Source organism: Antechinus flavipes, chromosome 3 (genome assembly GCF_016432865.1).
Source record: "Antechinus flavipes isolate AdamAnt ecotype Samford, QLD, Australia chromosome 3, AdamAnt_v2, whole genome shotgun sequence".
NCBI lineage: Eukaryota > Metazoa > Chordata > Mammalia > Dasyuromorphia > Dasyuridae > Antechinus > Antechinus flavipes.
Window position 1 is genome coordinate 517,862,933 of NC_067400.1, and position 18,967 is coordinate 517,881,899.

Sequence of the window (18,967 nt, forward strand, 5' to 3'; positions counted from 1 at the left end):
TGTTGCTGACCAACATGCTCGCTCCTTCTGTGGTCAGTCTCGCTGCTCAAGAGACACAAACTCCCACTGGTCCCTTCCAGCCCCAAGTCAAGGCGTGAACGATCTTTGTGACAGAGAACTTCAGGCAGGGAGGGTTCATCCTTCTGCTACCGAGTGCCCCACAAAGCCCTTTCACTTCTGGAAGTCTGATTCTTGGGTTAAACTCGGTTGGAATTTCCAACAGAGAACATTTCCACTGTGGAACATGGGTTTACTTTGTAAGACCATAGTCTCATAAGTTTATTTCTGGAATACAGTCTAAGAATTTAAATTGATTCCTCTCCGTGGACCTCAGTTTCCCCATCTGTAAATAGAGGAGTTGGATGAGATGGTGTCTGAGGGTTTTTTTTAATGTAATCATTTAATTCAACTTTCTTGTGTTACAGAGAAAGAAAATGAGACTTGGAGAAGCCACAAAGATAAATGACCCACTCAATGGTACATGGGTAGTAAATGATAGAACTAGTATTTGAATCTCATTCTTCTGGTTCCAAATCCAAATCTCTTTCTACCATAACATGCTGGGGCACACATGATCTTCTGGATCAGCCCATTCTTCTTGTGGATAATTAGGCCCTTAAGAACTATGTGAACCAAAGTCCCAGAAGGGTATTGTGTTATTCTAATCTTTGGCTAAACAGAATGAGGAGCTCTAGCTTTAGAGTCAGTGCTCTATTCTGCCTCTTCCACTTGGGAATATGATTTCTGAGGGTCTTAGTTTCCTTATTCCATGCATATAAATTCCCTTGCATCTCATGATGTATACATGCAAATTTTCTTACATCCCTCACATGCATGTAAATTCCCTTGCATCCCTTGTATGCATAAATTAACAAGATATAGGCAGGTTAAATTGAAGATAGTCTCAGAGAGAAGAAACTAAAATTAAGGAAAATTGGGAAAGTCTTTTTGTAGAAGGTGGGACTTGGTTAGAGATTTGAAGAAGTCAGGAAAACTAGATGGAAGATATAAAGAGGGAGCTCAAAGTATTCCAGGCATAAAGGAGAACAGGGAAAAGCCTGTCCAGAGATTAAAAGTTCCAGGAACAGCAAAGAGATCAATACCACTGAATCGAGGAGTATGTGAGTGAGTGAGGTATGAGAAGACTGGAAGGGTAGAAGGGGCCAGGTTATGAAAGGCTTTGAAAGCCAAAAAAAGGATATTTGAGCTTCTGTTTACTTGATCCTGGAGAAAGTAGAAAACCTGTAGAGATGATTGAATAGAGGATGACAAGATCAGTTTGACAACTCTGCCCCATCAGCAGCTTTACATATTTGAAGGCAGTGACCATGACAATCTTCTCCCCTAAATCTGGTCCTCTTCAGGCCAGAATGACGTAGCTCTGTTTGTCCTGGTCAGGTCCCATCTGGCATATTGTGGTTAGTTCTGGACACGACTTAGAAAGACATTGACAGTGTATCCATTAGGAAGGACTCCAGAGTGATGAGGGACCATAAATCAGAACATATGGGGATCTATTGAAGGACTTGGAAAGGTTTAGCTTGGAAGAGAGAGCCAGGAATGACATGAATATTGTCTCTAGGAAATTGAAGGGACATCCTGTAGGGGAGGGTTGACATTCTTCTTGGCTCCAGACAGCAGAGCTAGGAGCAATGAGCAGAAGACAGATTTTAAATATACTCTAAATACAACTTATAACTCTGAAAGTGGAATGGGTTGTTTTAGTGAGTTCTCCCTCATTGGAGGTCTTCAGGGAAGCTGTTGAAGGAATTCTGGATCAAGGTCTGAAAAACTTACCTCTGAGCTCCTTGCCAACTCTTAGATTCCTTGCTTTTAAGATTCCCAAGTTCTTTTACCTGATCCTGTTTATGGCAGAGGTTCCACTCCTTTCTCTTTTCCTGACCCACCCCTCCTTCTCTGTCCTTCCTTCCCAGGATGCTTCTTGGTTTACCAATGTTCTTCCAAAAAGATAGCCTTCAGATCACCTGGGTAGATAGACAAGACTGTCTTCCCAGCCACCAGATAATGCAGGTTCTCCTGGGGCTGGACTAAGGATGTGATGGGGAAGGAGTTGGGGAGAGAGGCAGGGGCACTGTAAAATATTCACCCTAACCATTAACCTTTCCCTTCAATCTTGAAGTTGAGGTTTTTTCCCCCTTTTTTCTAGACTTTTTTAAAAATGCAAATATACCTGCTAGTTAGTACCAGATAGAAGAGCTGGAAAGACCTTGAGCATGTAGAATGCTAGAATAGAGAGCATAGAATGGCAGGGCTTGAAGGGTCTTTGAAATACATGTCAGAGCTAGAAGGAGCCTCAGAACACAAAATGTCAGAGCTGGGCTGGGTCTTAGAACATGGAATGTCAGAGCTGGGAGGAGTCTTAGAACATGTAATGTCAGAACTGGAAGGGATCTTAGAATATGAAATTTAAGATCTGGAAGGGGTCTTAGAACATGGAATATCAGAATTGGAAGAAGCCTTAGAACATGGAAAGTCAGAGCTGGAAGGGACCCTGAAACACAGAATGTTAGAACTTCAAGAAGCCATAGAACATAGAATATCAAAACTGTAAAGCACTTTAGAACACAGAATGTCAGAGCTAAGAGGAACTTAGAATAAAAAATGTGGAGATCATTGAATCCACTCTCCAGTTTGGCAGAACATCAGGGCCGAGTAGTGGACTTGCTCAGCATTATAGAATGCACCAAAGAGACTGAGTGGAACTCAAACTCAGGTTCTCAAAGGCTGTTTTCTCCCCTCCATTAAACTTCAACAGTTGCCTTAGGAATAACAAAAAGAGTGACAAGAATTATAATGTTGTACTTTACAATTTATAAAGTTCTTTACAAATACTTCATTTGATCCTCAAAACAATCTTGAAAATTGTCTTATCATCCCCATTTTGCAGATGAGGAAATGAAGGTTTAGAATATAGACTGACTTATCCAGGAACTAGTATCTAAAGAAGAATCAGAACCCAACCCCCAGACCTTCCTGATTCCAGACATAACATATTTCTAAGGGGCTCTAAAGGTTATAAAGTGCTTTCCTTCCAGCCTTGGGGGGGGGGTACATAAAACAACTTTTCAGATGAAGAAACAGGTGGATCCTTCTGTCTGTTCCTGAGCTCCAGGTTTCAGACACTTCTATTGCCCACTTTGGGTCATGAACCACTTTACTGCCACTATTTAACTAGAGCTTCAAAATAGCCCTTTGCTATAGATCACCATCATAAGAGAGAGTAGCAGAAAGAGCGTGAAATTGGGGTCAGAGTTTGGCCCCAGTTTCCATTTTTTCTTCCACAAGATGAAAGATTTAGAGAAGAGGATGATCAGGTTCCAAATTCTACAGTCTATTAGACTCTAAAATCTATTCTTGAGAATCTGCTGTTTTTCACTCATACCAAGTAACATTTTCCAAACGTATCCTTTAAATCTTAGGAGCCCAGCTCTAGAACTAGAAGCAATCTCAGAGACCAATTGTCCAGATCTCAACCCTCAGGGGAACTTCTAATGAGCCAGGGGGCATCCTCTTTCACCCCCAGTATTCCTATGGTAGCCCCTAAGTCTGTGATGAAGAGTTTCTCTCTACTTGACTGAGCTAGTTCTTGGGAGACCAATGTGCCCTCCATTCCCAGTCCATGCTGCATCTTCCCTGGCTTGGTGAGAATGGTCAGAGCTTGCATTCTCCTGGCACTGCCTTCCAGGGCACGCATTGTTTCCATGCTGCCCTGAGATACCAGAGGAGGACTTTGATGGAGAATAAGAGCATCATGGTACATCCCCAATAGAATGTAAGCCCCCTGGGGGCAGGGGTCATTTAACTTTTGTTCAACAGCTAACACAATGCCTGATGCACACCAGGGGCTTAATGAAGATTTTTGATGGATTATTATCCCCATTGGAACACAGAACTCAGTGTCAGAGTGGGAAGAGCCTTTCGGCACAGGACACAGACAAAGAGCTAGAAGAGAGTGTAGAACACAGAATTCCAGAACAGGAAGAATCTTCAGTCCATAGAACATCAGAGATCTAAGAGGAGCTTAGAAGGTAGAATGTCTGGCTGGAGGGACCTTTCAGGATCACTCAATCTGGCATTCTTCACTTTGTGGAAACTGAGGCCCAGAGACAGGAAGGCTACACGATGAAGTATTTAGTAAGGACACTTCCAGACCCTAACAGTCTGTGATTTAGAGCTAGAGGCCCAGCCAAGACCAGAACCAGAACTCCCACACGAGGCTGCCTCTTTTCAGGCAGATGACTTCATTTGTCTCTCCTGCAGAGACTTGGAGTCTGGGTCTAGGTGGAGAGAAGCCCCGGGGGGAGGACTTTCCGACCCTCATTGGCTTTATTCCTCTTTGTTCTTTGTCTTGTTTCTCTTTTAACTTTCCTTCTGGGGCGCCTAGTGCCCTGTCCAAGACACCCTCGGTACTGGCCCTGAACCAGACTCAGCACTGCAAACAGCTGGAAGGACTGGTGTCCTCCCAGGTCCAGCTCTGCCGGAGCAATCTGGAGCTGATGCAAACCATCGTGCAGGCGGCCAGAGAGGCTATGAAGACCTGCCGGAAGGCCTTCTCCGACATGCGGTGGAACTGCTCCTCCATCGAGCGCGCCCCCAACTACCTGCTGGACTTGGAAAGAGGTAGGGAGGAGTCAGAGAGACTGGGGAAGGAAGGAGGAGGGTTGGGCTCAGGAGCCTCTGTTGGAGGTGACGGGGAGAGGGGAACACTCCTTAGGGAGTTAAGGACCTAAAATCAATACAGTCTGGTCCAGGTTCTAGTGTGTTCTAGTGGCAGAGTCCAGTGTGTCAGAACTGAGGGGATCCTCTAATACAGGGGTTCTTAGCCTTGGAGCCACAGACACCCCTGGGTCGTCCCCCCCACTGCCATTCTATGCTCTCTATTCTAGCATGCACAGGGATGCACGGATGGATTTCAAGGGGTCCAAGAACTTAGATGGGGACTAAAAAATAGGTTTTTTTTTGCTTCTGTTGTTATGCTTTGCATTTTGCTTTATGAATTTAAAACATGATTCTGAGGAGGGGTCTTGTAGGCTTCACTAAGCTGCCAAAGGGGTCTGGACACAAACATGAATAAGAATTCTATCTCTAAGAGAGCCCTCCTATTTTACAGATGATGAAACTGAGGTCTAGAGAATGTAAGTGATTTGTTCAAGGGGAATAACCGGGGGAACAAAAACATAGGTCTATGAAAAAGGACAAATTGTTTTAAAAAAATAAAAATAATATGAATGGCTTTAGATCTTATATTTGGAGCCCACCAAGATCTTAGTGGAATATCCAATGTCATGACAATAGTAGATAGAACAACCAGGCTTTCAACCCAGGTTCTCTTAACTCTAAATTCACTGCTCTTTCCAGGGTTTAGTAAAGTTCTCTTCGTCCTTTATTCCACTTCAGCTTTTGATACCATTAGTGCCTTCCTCCTTCTTCAGAGATACCAGACTTGCTATTTCTACTTCTACCCTTTTGATCCCTTCTTCTCTCTCTTTCATTGGCTCCTCTTCTTTTTTCCATTCCCTTAATTCCCTTCAGTCCCCAATGACTTATTATTGAAACATCTCCTTTTTTCTCTATTCCTTTGGATCTCCCATGGCTTCAGCTTCCATCTATATGCAGGTGACTCCCAAATTTAAATCTCTATTCCTAATCACTCCCCTAAACTACAGATAAAATAAGATTTTATATATGTGTGTGTATATATATATAGATAGATAGATAGATATCTATACACACACACACACACACACACATATATATATACATACCCACACACAATACATATATGCATATATGCAATTCTTTGGAAATTATAAAATGCTATTTAAATAGTAATAGAAACTAATATAATTTTTGTAATTATTACACTTATATTAAATATATAATATATTTATGTATTTGATTATGTAGTAATCATAAACCATAAATTTATATTAAATATATAAATATATTTATTTGATATATAGTAATCACAAAAATACTGATATAAAGTTATTATTATTTCTTATAATAATTATATTTACATTAAATATATACATATATTTATTTTATTTTATTTATAATAAATATATACATTACAAATGTATATTAAGATAAAGCTATTATGATTCTTCACAATATATTATGTTAAATATGCAAATAACTTTGATTATTCACTTTAAATATATATATATTATATTCATTAAAATATAGAGCTATTATTATTGTTATTATTAGATCCCCTTCTCCAACTACCTAAATAAAATAAAATAAATATATGTATATATTTAATGTAAATATAATTATTATAAGAAATATCTTCATTTACAGGGATCCTACAGGCACCTCAAACCTATTATGAAAAGGCAGAGTTGGGCAGCTAGGGAATGCAGTGGGTATAGTGCCAGGCCTGGAGTCAAGTAGACTGAATTTCCTGAATTCAAATCTGGCCTCAGACACTCATTAGCTGTGTGACCTTGAGCAAGTCACTTAACCCCATCTGCCTCAGTTTCCTCATCTGTAAAATGAGCCATAGAAGGAAATGGCAAATTACTCTAGTATCTTCACCAAGTCGGGTCTCAAAGAGTTGGACATTACTGAAAAATGAAACAAAAAGTATGTAACAGTGGAAAAAATCCTGACTGGGATCAAATGCTACGTCTGTTACTTAATGGCCCCTTTGACTTAGGGCCCTCTGGCTTTCAGTTTCCTCTTGTCTCTTCCACCTCCAAATCTATGACACTGCTCCAAACTGAGCTTGTTAACTTTCTCCCCCAGTGTGCACTTTCTGCCAGCACCACCACGCCCACTGGCTGGATGATAAGATTCCCAAAGGCAGAGTGTTATTTTGTGTCATCTTTGTATCCCTAGAAGGTAGAACTTTGTATCCCCTTTGTATCCCATAGAACCTAATGCTCAGGGAATGCTTAATAAATTCTTGTCAAGTGGCTGATTCCTGCCTTCTCTTATAAATCACCTTCCGCCTTCATACCTCTGAGCTCTTTCTCCATTACTTCTAAAGGCGTTTCTACCATCCTTAAAAAAGCCTTTACTTGGCTGTCTGGTGTCATCCCCCAACTATTGTCCCCTGTCTCTCTTGCCTTTCACTAAGAAACCGTCTAGAACGAACCAGCTACACTCCACACAGCTCCTCACCGAGTCTCTGCAGTTCCACTTCTGCCCTTTCTGCTTGACTGAAACTTCTTTCTCCCAGGTGGCCAGTGAACTCTCCCCTGCTAACTCCAAGATCAGTCACACTTCTTTGATCTTTAAGCAGCTTTTGTGACTACCCCTCCCTGGCAGCAGTGGAGACTTAATTGGGAAGGGGGAATAAATGAGATAAAGCAGGAGCGTTGTGGAAGGCTTTAAAAGGAAGGAAAGAAAAAAGTTTCAACATTATGGGGTAGGCAAGATGGAGCCGCTGCAAATTTTTGAGCACCTGGCCGGGGCAGCTAGATGGGTGCAGTGTGTAGAACACCAGTCCTGACAGCAGGAGGACCTGAGTTCAAATCTGGCCTCAGACACTTCCTGACTCGGGTAAGTCACGACCCCAATTGCCTCAGCAAAAAAATAAATTAAAAAAAGAAAACCTGGCTATTTTAATATCTTAGGATATTATCCCAGGTAGGAGTGATGAACAGTATCTACGAGACTAGAAAGGATGGGATCGATTCCAGAGATATTTTACAAGGAGGACTAATAAGGAACTAGAAAATCTTTCTGCCTTTGCCTTCCATGATACTGACTCTTTTCCTTTTGGTCTGACTGTTCTGTGTTCATCTCCTTTGCTGGATCATCTTTCCTGCCCACTAAACATGCGTTTCAATTGTCTGTTGAGTGTCCTCTTCTCTCTCTCTTGTTTGGTGATCTCATCAGCTTTCATGGCTTCCATTATCATCTCTATGCAGATGACTACCAGACCAGGCTGCCCAGTTCTAACTTCTCCCTTAAACTCCCCTTCTGCATCTCTGGTTGTCTGCTCAATAGCTCTACTTGGATGTCCCATGGACACCTGAAATTCAACATGTCCAAAGCAAAAATCATCATCCTTCCTCTCGAAATTCTCAATTCTTGAAAGGATCCCTCGACCATAGACATAGCCAAAAGAGATCTTAGAGGACATTTGAACCAACCTTCCATTTTACAGCTAAAGAAACTGAAATCCAAATATCCTTCCGTCACTTAGTTTAGATCAGACTCTTCCCTTCTAATCTCTAGATGAAAAGGAGGATCCCTCCTTTCCATCTCCAATCAAGTTTTAAATTCTGGTGAATATACCTCCAAGAATTTTTTTTTATTTTAAAAGGATATTTATTTGACAAAAAGAAGTGAGGGGTACATTAAAAAATATTGAGCTAGTATACACCATAAATGACCTCTTTGATTATATCACAAAAGTAGTCCCAAACATTTCTTGATGCTATCCCCATCACTGGCTGGACTATTATAGTCTGTGTGTATGTGTGTGCAAATGTGTGTGTGTGTGTGTGTGTGTGTGTGTGTGTGTGTGTGTGTGTATAATATATGTAATTTATTTATTTTTATTTTTAACATTCTTTTAAAAACATTTTTGAGTCCCATATTCTCTTCCTCCTTCCCATCCCCTCCTACATCTATTGAGAAAGCAAGCAATGTGATATCAATTATACATATGAAATCATGTGAAACATATTTCCATATTAGCTATGCTGCAAAAAGCAAGAAAAATAAAGTGGAAAAATTACACGTCATGTAATAGCCTTTTACTAGGCATCTCTGCAATGCACCCCAGTGTCTCCCCTTTCAATCCAGCATCACACTTAAGAAGATAATTTTTCCAAGACACAAGTTTGGTCATATCACTTTTCTATTCAAACTGGGGCAACTAGGTGGGGCAGTGAATAGAGCACCCTGTCTGAATTGAAATCTGGCTTCAGATACTTACTAGCTGTGTGACCCTAGACAAGTCACTTGATCCTGTTTGCCTCAGTTTCCTTATTTGTAAAATGAACTGGAGAAGGGAATAGCAAATCATTCCAGTATACTTGCCAAGAAAATCCCAAATGGAGTCGATGAAGGCATGACTGAAATGACTGAACAACAGCAACAATACTCAAACTATTTTAGTGGTTCCCTTTTGCCTTTGGACAAAATACAAACTTTGTAGCTTGGCACTCTTAAGCCCTTCACAGTCTGACTTCAATCTACTTTTCCAACCTCATTTCGCATTATTCCTGTCCATATTCCAGCCAAATTAGGTTACTATTGACTGTAATTGGAACTCGGCATACCGTCTCCCAAGTATTTACATAAGCTATTCCCCTCCTTCCTAGAATATACTCCCTCATCTCTGCCTTTAAAGAGTCTTTACTTTCTATCAAGGCTCGTCTCAGGTGGTACTTCCTCCATGAAGATTTCTCCAATTCTCCCCCCTCCCCTATCTAGCAGTTTTCTCTCCACATCCTCTCTTCCCTTCCAGAGCTCTTTGTCTCTTTACACATTTCTAGGTCACTTTATCTGATCTCTCTTTTACCTTATCCCACCCCTGCCCTGTTTTGTGCTTTCCTCTCTCTGTTGGGTCTCTTCAGTAGATTGTAAGCTTTTGGAGAGCAAAGACTTAAAGCCTTACACATTTTTAGGAGTGCTGATGTCCAGGCCTGTGGTTCCTTGTTATAGGAACTCCTACTTGTCTCGACTAATGTTGATTGATAACTTAGTCAATCTCCTAGGTTAATTGACTTTCCCAAGATCATCCAGTCAAGTCAAGTCAAGCAGAATTTAATGCAAGAGGCACTATGCTAAGACTTAAGGACACAAATATAAGCAAAAAGAAAAATGGATGAAAGGAATTGAAAAAGTTAAGCTGGGCCAACTTGTTGGGGGGATGGTAGAAAAAGTCTAGAGGAGTGGAGGCTAGAGAGATAGAAAACTATAGATGGAGGGGGGGATTTTCCTTAAAATGGAGAGCTTGGGAGGGACCAGCCAATCAGAGGAAGACCTTCCCGACTTAGTGTACTTGTAGGGTGGAGTGAACTTCCAAGGTCCGAGTGAACTTCCAAGGTCCGAGTGAAGCAGAGGCAGTATTTGTGAGAGGCAGGACTGGAAGCCAGGGTCTCCTGACCCAAGCCAGCCCTGCTGCCTGCCCCTCCCACCCCATCAGAGTCTCTCAATCAGAGCCGGAGAGTGAGCCCTCCCTGGGCAATTCCCCGTATCCCCTAGTCTGCTCTTCTCCAGGCTGGCCACCCCAGTTCTTTCAGCCCTGCACAGTGTGAGTGGAGTCAGAAAAAGGTTTTCTTTGGTCAGCCTGACGCCTGTGCTGCCTCAGCTTTGCTGGCCCCGTCACTGCCAGAGTTCTCCAGGCTCTCCCTCTCTCCGTACTATGCCAGAGTCAGGCTCTGGGTGGGTGGGAGAAGGTGCAAAGCCCATAATCTGGCCGGTCCAGTTCTCCCCGGCTTGGCTCTCACCCGTCCCACTTCTGTCTTACAGGGACGCGGGAATCCGCCTTCGTGTACGCCCTCTCTGCCGCTGCCATCAGCCACACCATCGCCAGGGCCTGCACCACTGGGGACCTTCCTGGCTGCTCCTGTGGCCCCGTCCCAGGTGAGACACCTGGGCCCGGGTACCGATGGGGAGGATGTGCTGACAACCTCAACTACGGTCTCCTCATGGGGGCCAAATTTTCAGACGCTCCCATGAAGGTGAAAAAAACAGGATCCCAGGCCAATAAGCTGATGCACCTTCACAACAGCGAAGTAGGGAGACAGGTAACCAGCCCCTCCCCCTGCCCATCACCTCCCCCCTCCCTCCGTCTCCCCTCCCCCAGGGCGGGTGTTGTGCTTGGGAACTGCTGCTGCTCATCTGCTACTAGGGACTGGTTCCGGACAATGGGCCAGCAGTCAGCCTCTGGGGCAGGGACAGGGCGAGGGAGGCCCAGGGAGGGAGGAGGAGGCAGCCAGGGCCCACAGGAGAGAGCCAAGGGCTGGTCGGGGGTCCCAGTTTCCTCCCCTGGAACGTGGGGGAGTTGGGATTAGATTGCTCTCCTATTCTTGTTTGTAGGTTAGAGTTTCTCCACCTTTTTGGATGTGAGGGCCCCTTCTTAGTGTGAAGAAGCTTCACAGACCTCCCTGCACATTCTAATGGCACTGTCAGTAGCAGCTGAGAATAGAGCTGGGGCAGTAACTCAGGGGTCCACAACATGGGGACCCCTGCTCCGAGCACTGTGATACCTTCCGTTTCTTCTACTCTGTATTCTGAATTTGAGTTTAGGAAAGGTGGTTTCAGATCTTCCACTTAGCACCCGTTTGACCTCTGGTAAAATACTTAAACTGTTGGTCTCAGTTTTTTCACCTGTCAAATACGAGGGCCCAGGGGCTAACTATTTGACCTCGAAGGTCCTTCCAGCTTGGTTTTAAGATCTTCCGATCCTAAATTGTAAAAATTCTTTAAGGGTTGATAGGCTGTATTCTTTGTGTGGCCAGCTAAGTGATCCAATGGATAGAGACGTGGAGTCAGGAAGAGCTGAGTTTTAATGCGGCCTCAGCCACTTGTTAACTGTATGATCCTGGGAAAGTCACTGAACCAGGTTTGCCTCAGTTTCCTCAATTGTAAAATGAGTTGGATCGACTCCAGTAGCTTTGCCAAAAAAGCCCCAAATGGGGTCATGAAAAAGTAGACATGACTGAACAACAAAAAATGTTCTTGTTCTAAGGCCCCTCCCACATTAATTATATGTTCTAAGGCCCCTCCCAGTTCTGACATTCTGTTTCCTAAGGTCCCTCCCAGATATAACATTCTGTGTTCTGGGGCTCCTTCTAGATCTGACACTCTTTGTTCTAAGGTCCTTCTCAATTCTAACATCTTGTGTTCTAAGGTCCCTTCAGTTTTTAACATTCTCTCTTCCAAGACTCCTCTCGGTTCTAAAATTCTGTGTTCTAAAGCAATTTCCAGTTGATGTTCTCTGTTCTAATGTTCCTTTCATCTCTGATATTCTATGTTCTAAACTCCTTTCTATCTCTGATGTTCTGGATTCTGTTCTAAACTCCCTTCCACCTTTAATAGTTTATGATTTATGAGGCTGGGTTTCCTTCAAGTCCAGAAAAGCATGGGTTCAATCCGTTTACCATTCAATCCATTTATCTTATCGGAATTGATTACAAAGTCTAGGTATTTGAGAGCTGAGCTTTTTGTCTGTCACTCTGGGGATTTCCTAAGCTGAGGAGATGGTCTAAGAGTGGACGTGGGAGAACACTGACCAGGATCTTGGGAAACTTGTTTCTAGGGTTACTGATTTGCGTGACTTTAGAGAAGTCACCCCATTTTTCAGGCTTTTTTCTCTGTAAAACAAAGAGGATGGACCAGACCAGGGGTCTTACCCTTTTTTGTGCCACGGACCTCTTTGGTACTTGGGTCACATCTATGGACTCCTTCTCAGAATCATGTTCTTGAATTTAAAAATGCTAAAATTCTATTGGTGGAGAAAAAATAAAGAGAACTTTTTTTTCCCATCTAAGTTCATGGAACCTTTGAAATCTAACTACAGGATCTTGAGGGTCCGCGGATCTCAGGTTAAGAACCCTGGGACAAGATGGTCTTTAATAAACCTTCCATAAATCTTGTGACTGAGAAATCTGCTGATCTTTTTCTACAATTTGAAGTGGTTTTTTTTCAGCTTCTCACATTTACATCATGATTCTGATTTTCCAGAGTAATCTTGTATTATTATCTCATTGAATCTTCACAACAACCTAGGAATGTTAGTTTTTGATACCTCAGCTTTAAAGTTGGGATGTCTACCTATGAGGATGATGAACATCCTCCTCCTGTTTTAGAGGAAGTGAGATTAAGACCTAGAGAGATGAACTTCTTGTTCAAGGCCATCTAAGAGAGCATCAGAGCTAAGACCATTTGGCTCAAAGCTACCTCTGAAACAAACTAGAATCATGATTCTGATGAAGACACTTAGGGAGGGGGATCTCTTACCTGAAGCAACATGTTTGGATGGAAGGAAAGCTGGATTTGCAGCCCAAGAACAAGAATTGAATCCCAGCTTTGCCTTTTTACACATGGTATTTCATATTTCAGGCTCTCAGTTTCCTCAACTATAAAACAAGAGGATTAATTAGACAGCATTTCAAGTCCCTTCTATTCCCAAATCTATGATTCTATAACCTCTTCAAAAGTAGAAAGGAGGACTCCATTATATTTTTAGATAGCTTTAAGTCCCAGCAAGTTCTTTCTTATACCAAATCTGATTTCTCCTCTTTATTACATCATCATCATCATCATCATAGCTAGTATTTGTTTAGTACCTACTGTTTTAGGCATTTTACGAATGTCTCATTTGTTCCTCATAATAACTATGAGAGGTATTCCCATTTCACAGAGATCCCTCTCAAATTCTAAGCCCAGCACTCTATCTAACTGCATTGGGCTCATCCTTGGGCTAATTCTGCCTTCTAAGATAGAGCAAAGCAATTTAATCACTCTCATTGTGAAGAAGAGGAAGCTGAGACACAATGACTTAGTGACTTTGTGACAGAGACAGGACTCAGATTTATTGCCTGGTGACCCAGACCAGGAGTCAATGAGAATGTCCTAGAAACGGAAGATCAGCGAGAGACCCTCTCACATCAGCCCCTACAAGTACCCAGGCCTGAATCATCCCCTCTGGCCCCTTTTCCTCAAGCTTCATTGAGCCCCAGATGTTGCTGGCCCTCCATGTCCAGTCTCATTAGCCATCAATGAGAGTGGTAATTAGTCAGTCAATAAGCTTATCATAAGCATATCATATTCCTGGCACAATGGTAAACCCTGGGTTTCTACTGAGTTTATTCTGAGAATATAAAGGAAGATAAAAACGTGAGGGGTCCCCTTGAAGAGTTCATGGACAGCACAAACATAGCTAGGTGCATACAGGAGATATACAGAATAGAAGAGAATAAGCTGAAGGGAAATGGGTTAGTCTTTGTGGCAGACCCACCATATAGAAGGAGGGATATAAGCTGAGTTTTGAAGGGTCTAAGGAAGCCAGAAGTCAGAGGAGAAGACTCACCTGTGCAGACTCACCAAATCAGGGTTGTTTCAGAGAGGAAAATCAAAACATCCAATGTAGCTTAATCATAGAATTCTATTCTATTCTAAAAGGGTAAAGAGTAAGACTGGAAAAGTGGGAAGGGCAGACCCAGCTCAGCCTCCTAAGTCCAAACCCAGTGTAGCCACTGGGGCATAATATAGTGCATTATGCTTTAGAAATAGCTGAAAATGTAGGAGGCCTGGACTTGGCGTCAGGATATTTGGACTGACTGAAACCTCAGCTCTTGACAGCTGGATCATCCAGGATAAATCACCTTGACCAAGTGTGATCTCGATGATCTCATTTGTAAAATGGGTTCAATAAGACCCTAGCTGGCTCACTGGGATGAGAGAGCCTTGGGATCCTTGAAGCTTGAGTGAAATGTCATTAGTTTATTATTCTCCCAAAGGCCAAAGAAGTATGAGTCTTCTTGGCCAGAAACTTGGTTCTTTTAGCCCTAGGAGATTGGAGAGAGACAAAGCAACTAAGGCCTGAGCTCAGTCCCTCCCCTTCCCGTACAGAGTCCCTGACTATTTATGATTTGTCTCCTAGAGACAAGCTCGGCCAGCTAAAGGAAGGATATTTGGACCTCCCAGATATTCTGTTTTGGGGACTCTGGGAAATTTCCCCACTCTGTAGATATAGGGTAACTACTATGGTTGCCATTGATGGACAATCTGAGTAGCTCTGACTGAATGTAAGTTGCTTGAGGGCAGAGAAGGATTCATTATTATTTTTGTGCACACACACCCTCCCTTACCTCCAATCCCACCCCCAGTGCTTTAAAAAAAAAAAAAACACACCTAATAAATGCTTGTGGAATGAGAGTAAGCTTAATTCCTCCAGTCAATAACCTCACTTGTAAAATTGGACTAATTATACTCTGCCTTTTTGATAGGGCTACTCAAGGGAAAAATGTTCAATAGGCCTTAAAGGGATATAAAAATGAGACAATTAATAGGAATCTCATTGCATTTGAAATCAGAAGACCAAGTTTTAATCCTAGTTTTACTAATACTAGTTTTACAGGTGGCCCTATGTGAAGTACCCCATTGCCCTGGGCTCAGCTTCTTTACTTTGATCATGGTTTTCTAAGTCAATACGAGGTTCTCAAGGCTGGGAGGGAACTTAGAACACAGAATGTCAGAATTGGGAGGGAACTTAGAATACAGAATGTCAGAGCTGGGAGGGAACTTAGAACACAGAATGTTAGAATTGGGAGGGAACTTAAAATACAGAATGTCAGAGCTGAGAGGGAACTTAGAACACAGATTGTCAGAGAAGGGAGGGACCTTAGAACAAAGAACATCAGAGCTGGGAGGGAATTTAGAACATGGAATGTCAGAATTGGGAGGACTCATTCAAGACATTCAAGTCATTGTCTGAAACCAGATGAAACTCCAAATCTAATATTCTAACCTAGAGCCTATAAACCAAAAGGGTTAAGCTGAAGATCTCTGAAATGGTATAATGATGTCACCTATCTTCCCAGATTGTCAAAAGGATCAAATAAAATAATTGTGCAAAAACTTCCACAAATCTTAAAGCTTTATTGAAATGCTAACCTTTATTATTAATACAGAAGAAGAAACTGTGGCTCAGGGAGTAGAAGTGAGTAAATAGTAAACAGAAGCAGCAGTACTAGTAAATAGTTAAGATGGATTAGACTCAGAATTGATAGTGGAGCTGGTGTAGGTCTCTAGGACTCTAATGCTTTTCCCAACACCTCACAATTACAGTTCTTTAAACTGATAATAAAAATTTATACTGTTTAATAAAATTTATAATTTACATTTATAATTTTTGTAAAATGTCAAAATTTATAATTTTTTGAAGAAAACCTTGTTCCAAATGCTTTCACGAACATGATCATCATGTCATAAAAGAGCACCAGAAATCAGAAAACTCTATTTTTAGACTTAGTTCTTCCACTAATAAATTCTGTGACCTGGGGAAAAAGCATTTCCCTTCTCCTGGCCTCAATTTCCTCAGTAATTTGAGGGCGTTGGACTAGACAGTCCCTCTGGGCCTGTGAGTCTATGATTCATTCTCCCTTCTCTCCTGTAGCCGCTCTGCAAGGCTGGAAGAGGCTGAGACAAGTTCACCTTTATGGGCTGAGATTTGGAGGTTAGCTAGTAGAGTTGGGCTGTTTTCCTAGCAGGAAGACTCAGGGTGATGTAAAGCAAAAAGCTCTTTGCTGCCCACTGGGTAGCTTTGGACGGATCACTCCCTTTTCCATGCCTCAGTTTCCCCATCCACTAAAATGGACATGATAGTCCTTTCCTTAGCCCCATGACAAATTTGCTGTGAAGAACAAGTATTATAAGAATTAAAGGAGATAGAGATGGACTTGAGATTTTCATTAACAGAGGAAACTCCTGGATGAGGTAATCTCTCTCGTCATGCAGTTTGGCACCTGTTCCACTACTAATAATCTCAGAGAGTTAAACAGATGGTCTAAATGATTTGCCCACTTTAAATGATTCAGCCAGTGTCAGGGACAGGACTCGAATCCAAGGCTTCCTATAAACCTTAGGAACTGTAAAAATGGAAGCTGATGATATTATTGAGGTAGTGGATGGGGCAGAAAAAGAGACACAAGCTAAGAGTGAAAATACACACAATGGCTATAGTAATGCTGTTTAATAAGTATGGGAGAGGAGGGAGGAGAGAGGAAACAAGCATTTATTAAATACCTATTATGAGCCAGGCACCGTGCCAAGTGCTTTATCAACAGGGTCTCATTTGATTGAGGAGAGGCAGACTGGCCCTAGGAAGGGATACTCCTCTGCCATCTCTGTATCTAAAATACAGTCTCTTCCTCTCTACCTCCCACAGGCCCTGAGAGCATCCCTAGAGATGAAGTGTAAATGTCACGGGGTCTCTGGCTCTTGCTCCATCAAGACTTGCTGGAAGGGTCTGCAGGAGCTTCGAGATGTGGCCCAGGACCTCAAGACCAAATACTTATCAGCCACCAAAGTGGTGCACCGACCCATGGGCAACCGGAAACACCTGGTGCCCAAGGACCTGGACATTCGGCCTGTGCAGGACACAGAGCTTATCTACCTGCAGAGCTCCCCTGACTTCTGCATGAAGAACGAGAAAGTGGGATCCCACGGGACACAGGACAGGTAAGTCAGAGGCTGGGGACTAGCGTTATTAGAGAGTGCAGTTTTGTGATTGTAGGTCTTGACCACTACCATCCTGTGAGCTCTCGGAAGGCAAGGGACCTGTCTTATTTAAAATGGATTTCCCCTCAGTATCATGCTCTATACTCAGTAGGATCTTTAGCCTACGGTAATGAAGAGAATTGTCCCAGAGTAGTGAGCCTCCTCGGGAGAGAGGGAACTTTGCTTTGATGGAGGGCCTCCACTAGAACTACTTGTCAAAGGGGATGATGGAGGAAGGGACACCTGTTCAGGTACAGATTGTACTCGATGGCCTTTGAATACTCTTCCAGATGACTTTGTGTAACTTGGGGTGCTATTCTAACTCAGACACTTCCTGCCTACATAACCTCGGACCAATACTCTCTTCTCTTTGTATCTTATTTTCTTCATTTATAGAATAGCAATAATAATATTTGCACTGTGTAAATTCATTCATTCATCCATCCATGAAACTTTGCCTATATCGTCTAGCAAAAAATAAGCATTTATTAAGCAGTTACTATTGCAAGCACTGGGCAAAGTCTCTGATTGCATGGGATTAAAAAGGATCCAGAGGTTGAAGGCAGGAAGATCTGAAGGCAGTTTGGAGGTATATTGGGGACTACTCTGGAGAAGACAGCAAAGATACACAGAATACTCTGAGAGATAGAGCAGCTCCAGTTGTACTTGGGAGGTAACCCGTGAGCAGTTCTGGCTGTGGAAGTGATGGATACCCATCCACTGTAACAGTGCTGTTCAGTGTCATCCCAGAATGTTAGTGCCACAAGGACCTTTAAACTCACTTTCAAACTGTTGTTGAATCATAGAACCTGACAGGTGGAAAGAGATCTCAAAAGAAGGGACATAGTAAAAAACAGAGTGGAGAAGGGATGATATTAGAGAGACTCAAATTCAAATTCTTTTCAGAAACCTACTAGTTATGGAATTACAGGCAGATATTTTAATCGATCTGACCCCCATTTTTCTCTTTCATAAAATAGGGATGATAACAATATTTGAAATAAACTTAGCTCAGAAAGTTACTGTGAGGATCAAAAAATAATACATTTAAGAAATAATACATATTAAGCCTTTGCAAACCTTAAGATGTTATATAAATATTAGCTATTTTTATTATGTGCAGTTAGCAAATTTGCTAGAATTTCGGATTTTCCCCCACCGAACAACACTCTGCTCACTGTGACACAACTTCCAGTCATAAAAGGTGGTACAGATAAACATTTCCTAAAGGTTTCCCAAATCAGAATAATTTTGATGTTTCTATTATATTTGGATTATCCTTACTACCTCTAGAAGTACTAGAAATCAGTACAGATGTTAAATGAAAAGAATGTGTCATTAAATAAATGGATGCTCTAGATAAATCTGATTTTTATGGATCACCAGAAGCCAAAAGGACCTTGGAATATAGTAGATAGGTCATACCCAAAGAGACCTCATAACAGAACAGAAAATCGGAGAACCTGATAGGACTTTATGATATAGAAAATCAGAATTAAAAGAGATTGTAAGAAATAAACAAAGAATATTAGAACTGAAAGGAATCCTAGAACATGGGTTCTTAGAGCTAATGAGGTCTTGAGAGTACTAATTATTATAGCTAGAACACAAAATAGCAAAATTTGAAAAGATTTCAATACACAAAATATTAGAGCTAGAAGGGGTCTTTAATTATCACTCATTCTAACCATTTTTTATGGAGAAGGATATTGGGACCCAGACGACTGGGAAAAACTCTTTAAGGCCAGAA

The 18,967-nt window shown here is 42.0% G+C and overlaps 1 protein-coding gene across 1 annotated transcript in view; it reads left to right on the top strand.

Moving 5' to 3' along the window:
• Positions 1-18,967, top strand: part of WNT11 (Wnt family member 11) — a 55,883-nt gene that overhangs the window by 27,310 nt on the left and 9,606 nt on the right. The window contains exons 3-5 of the mRNA XM_051987075.1: positions 4,406-4,641; positions 10,462-10,739; positions 16,886-17,178. Of these exons, the coding sequence (XP_051843035.1) occupies positions 4,406-4,641; positions 10,462-10,739; positions 16,886-17,178 (807 nt within the window). The remainder of the gene's footprint in view (positions 1-4,405; positions 4,642-10,461; positions 10,740-16,885; positions 17,179-18,967) is intronic.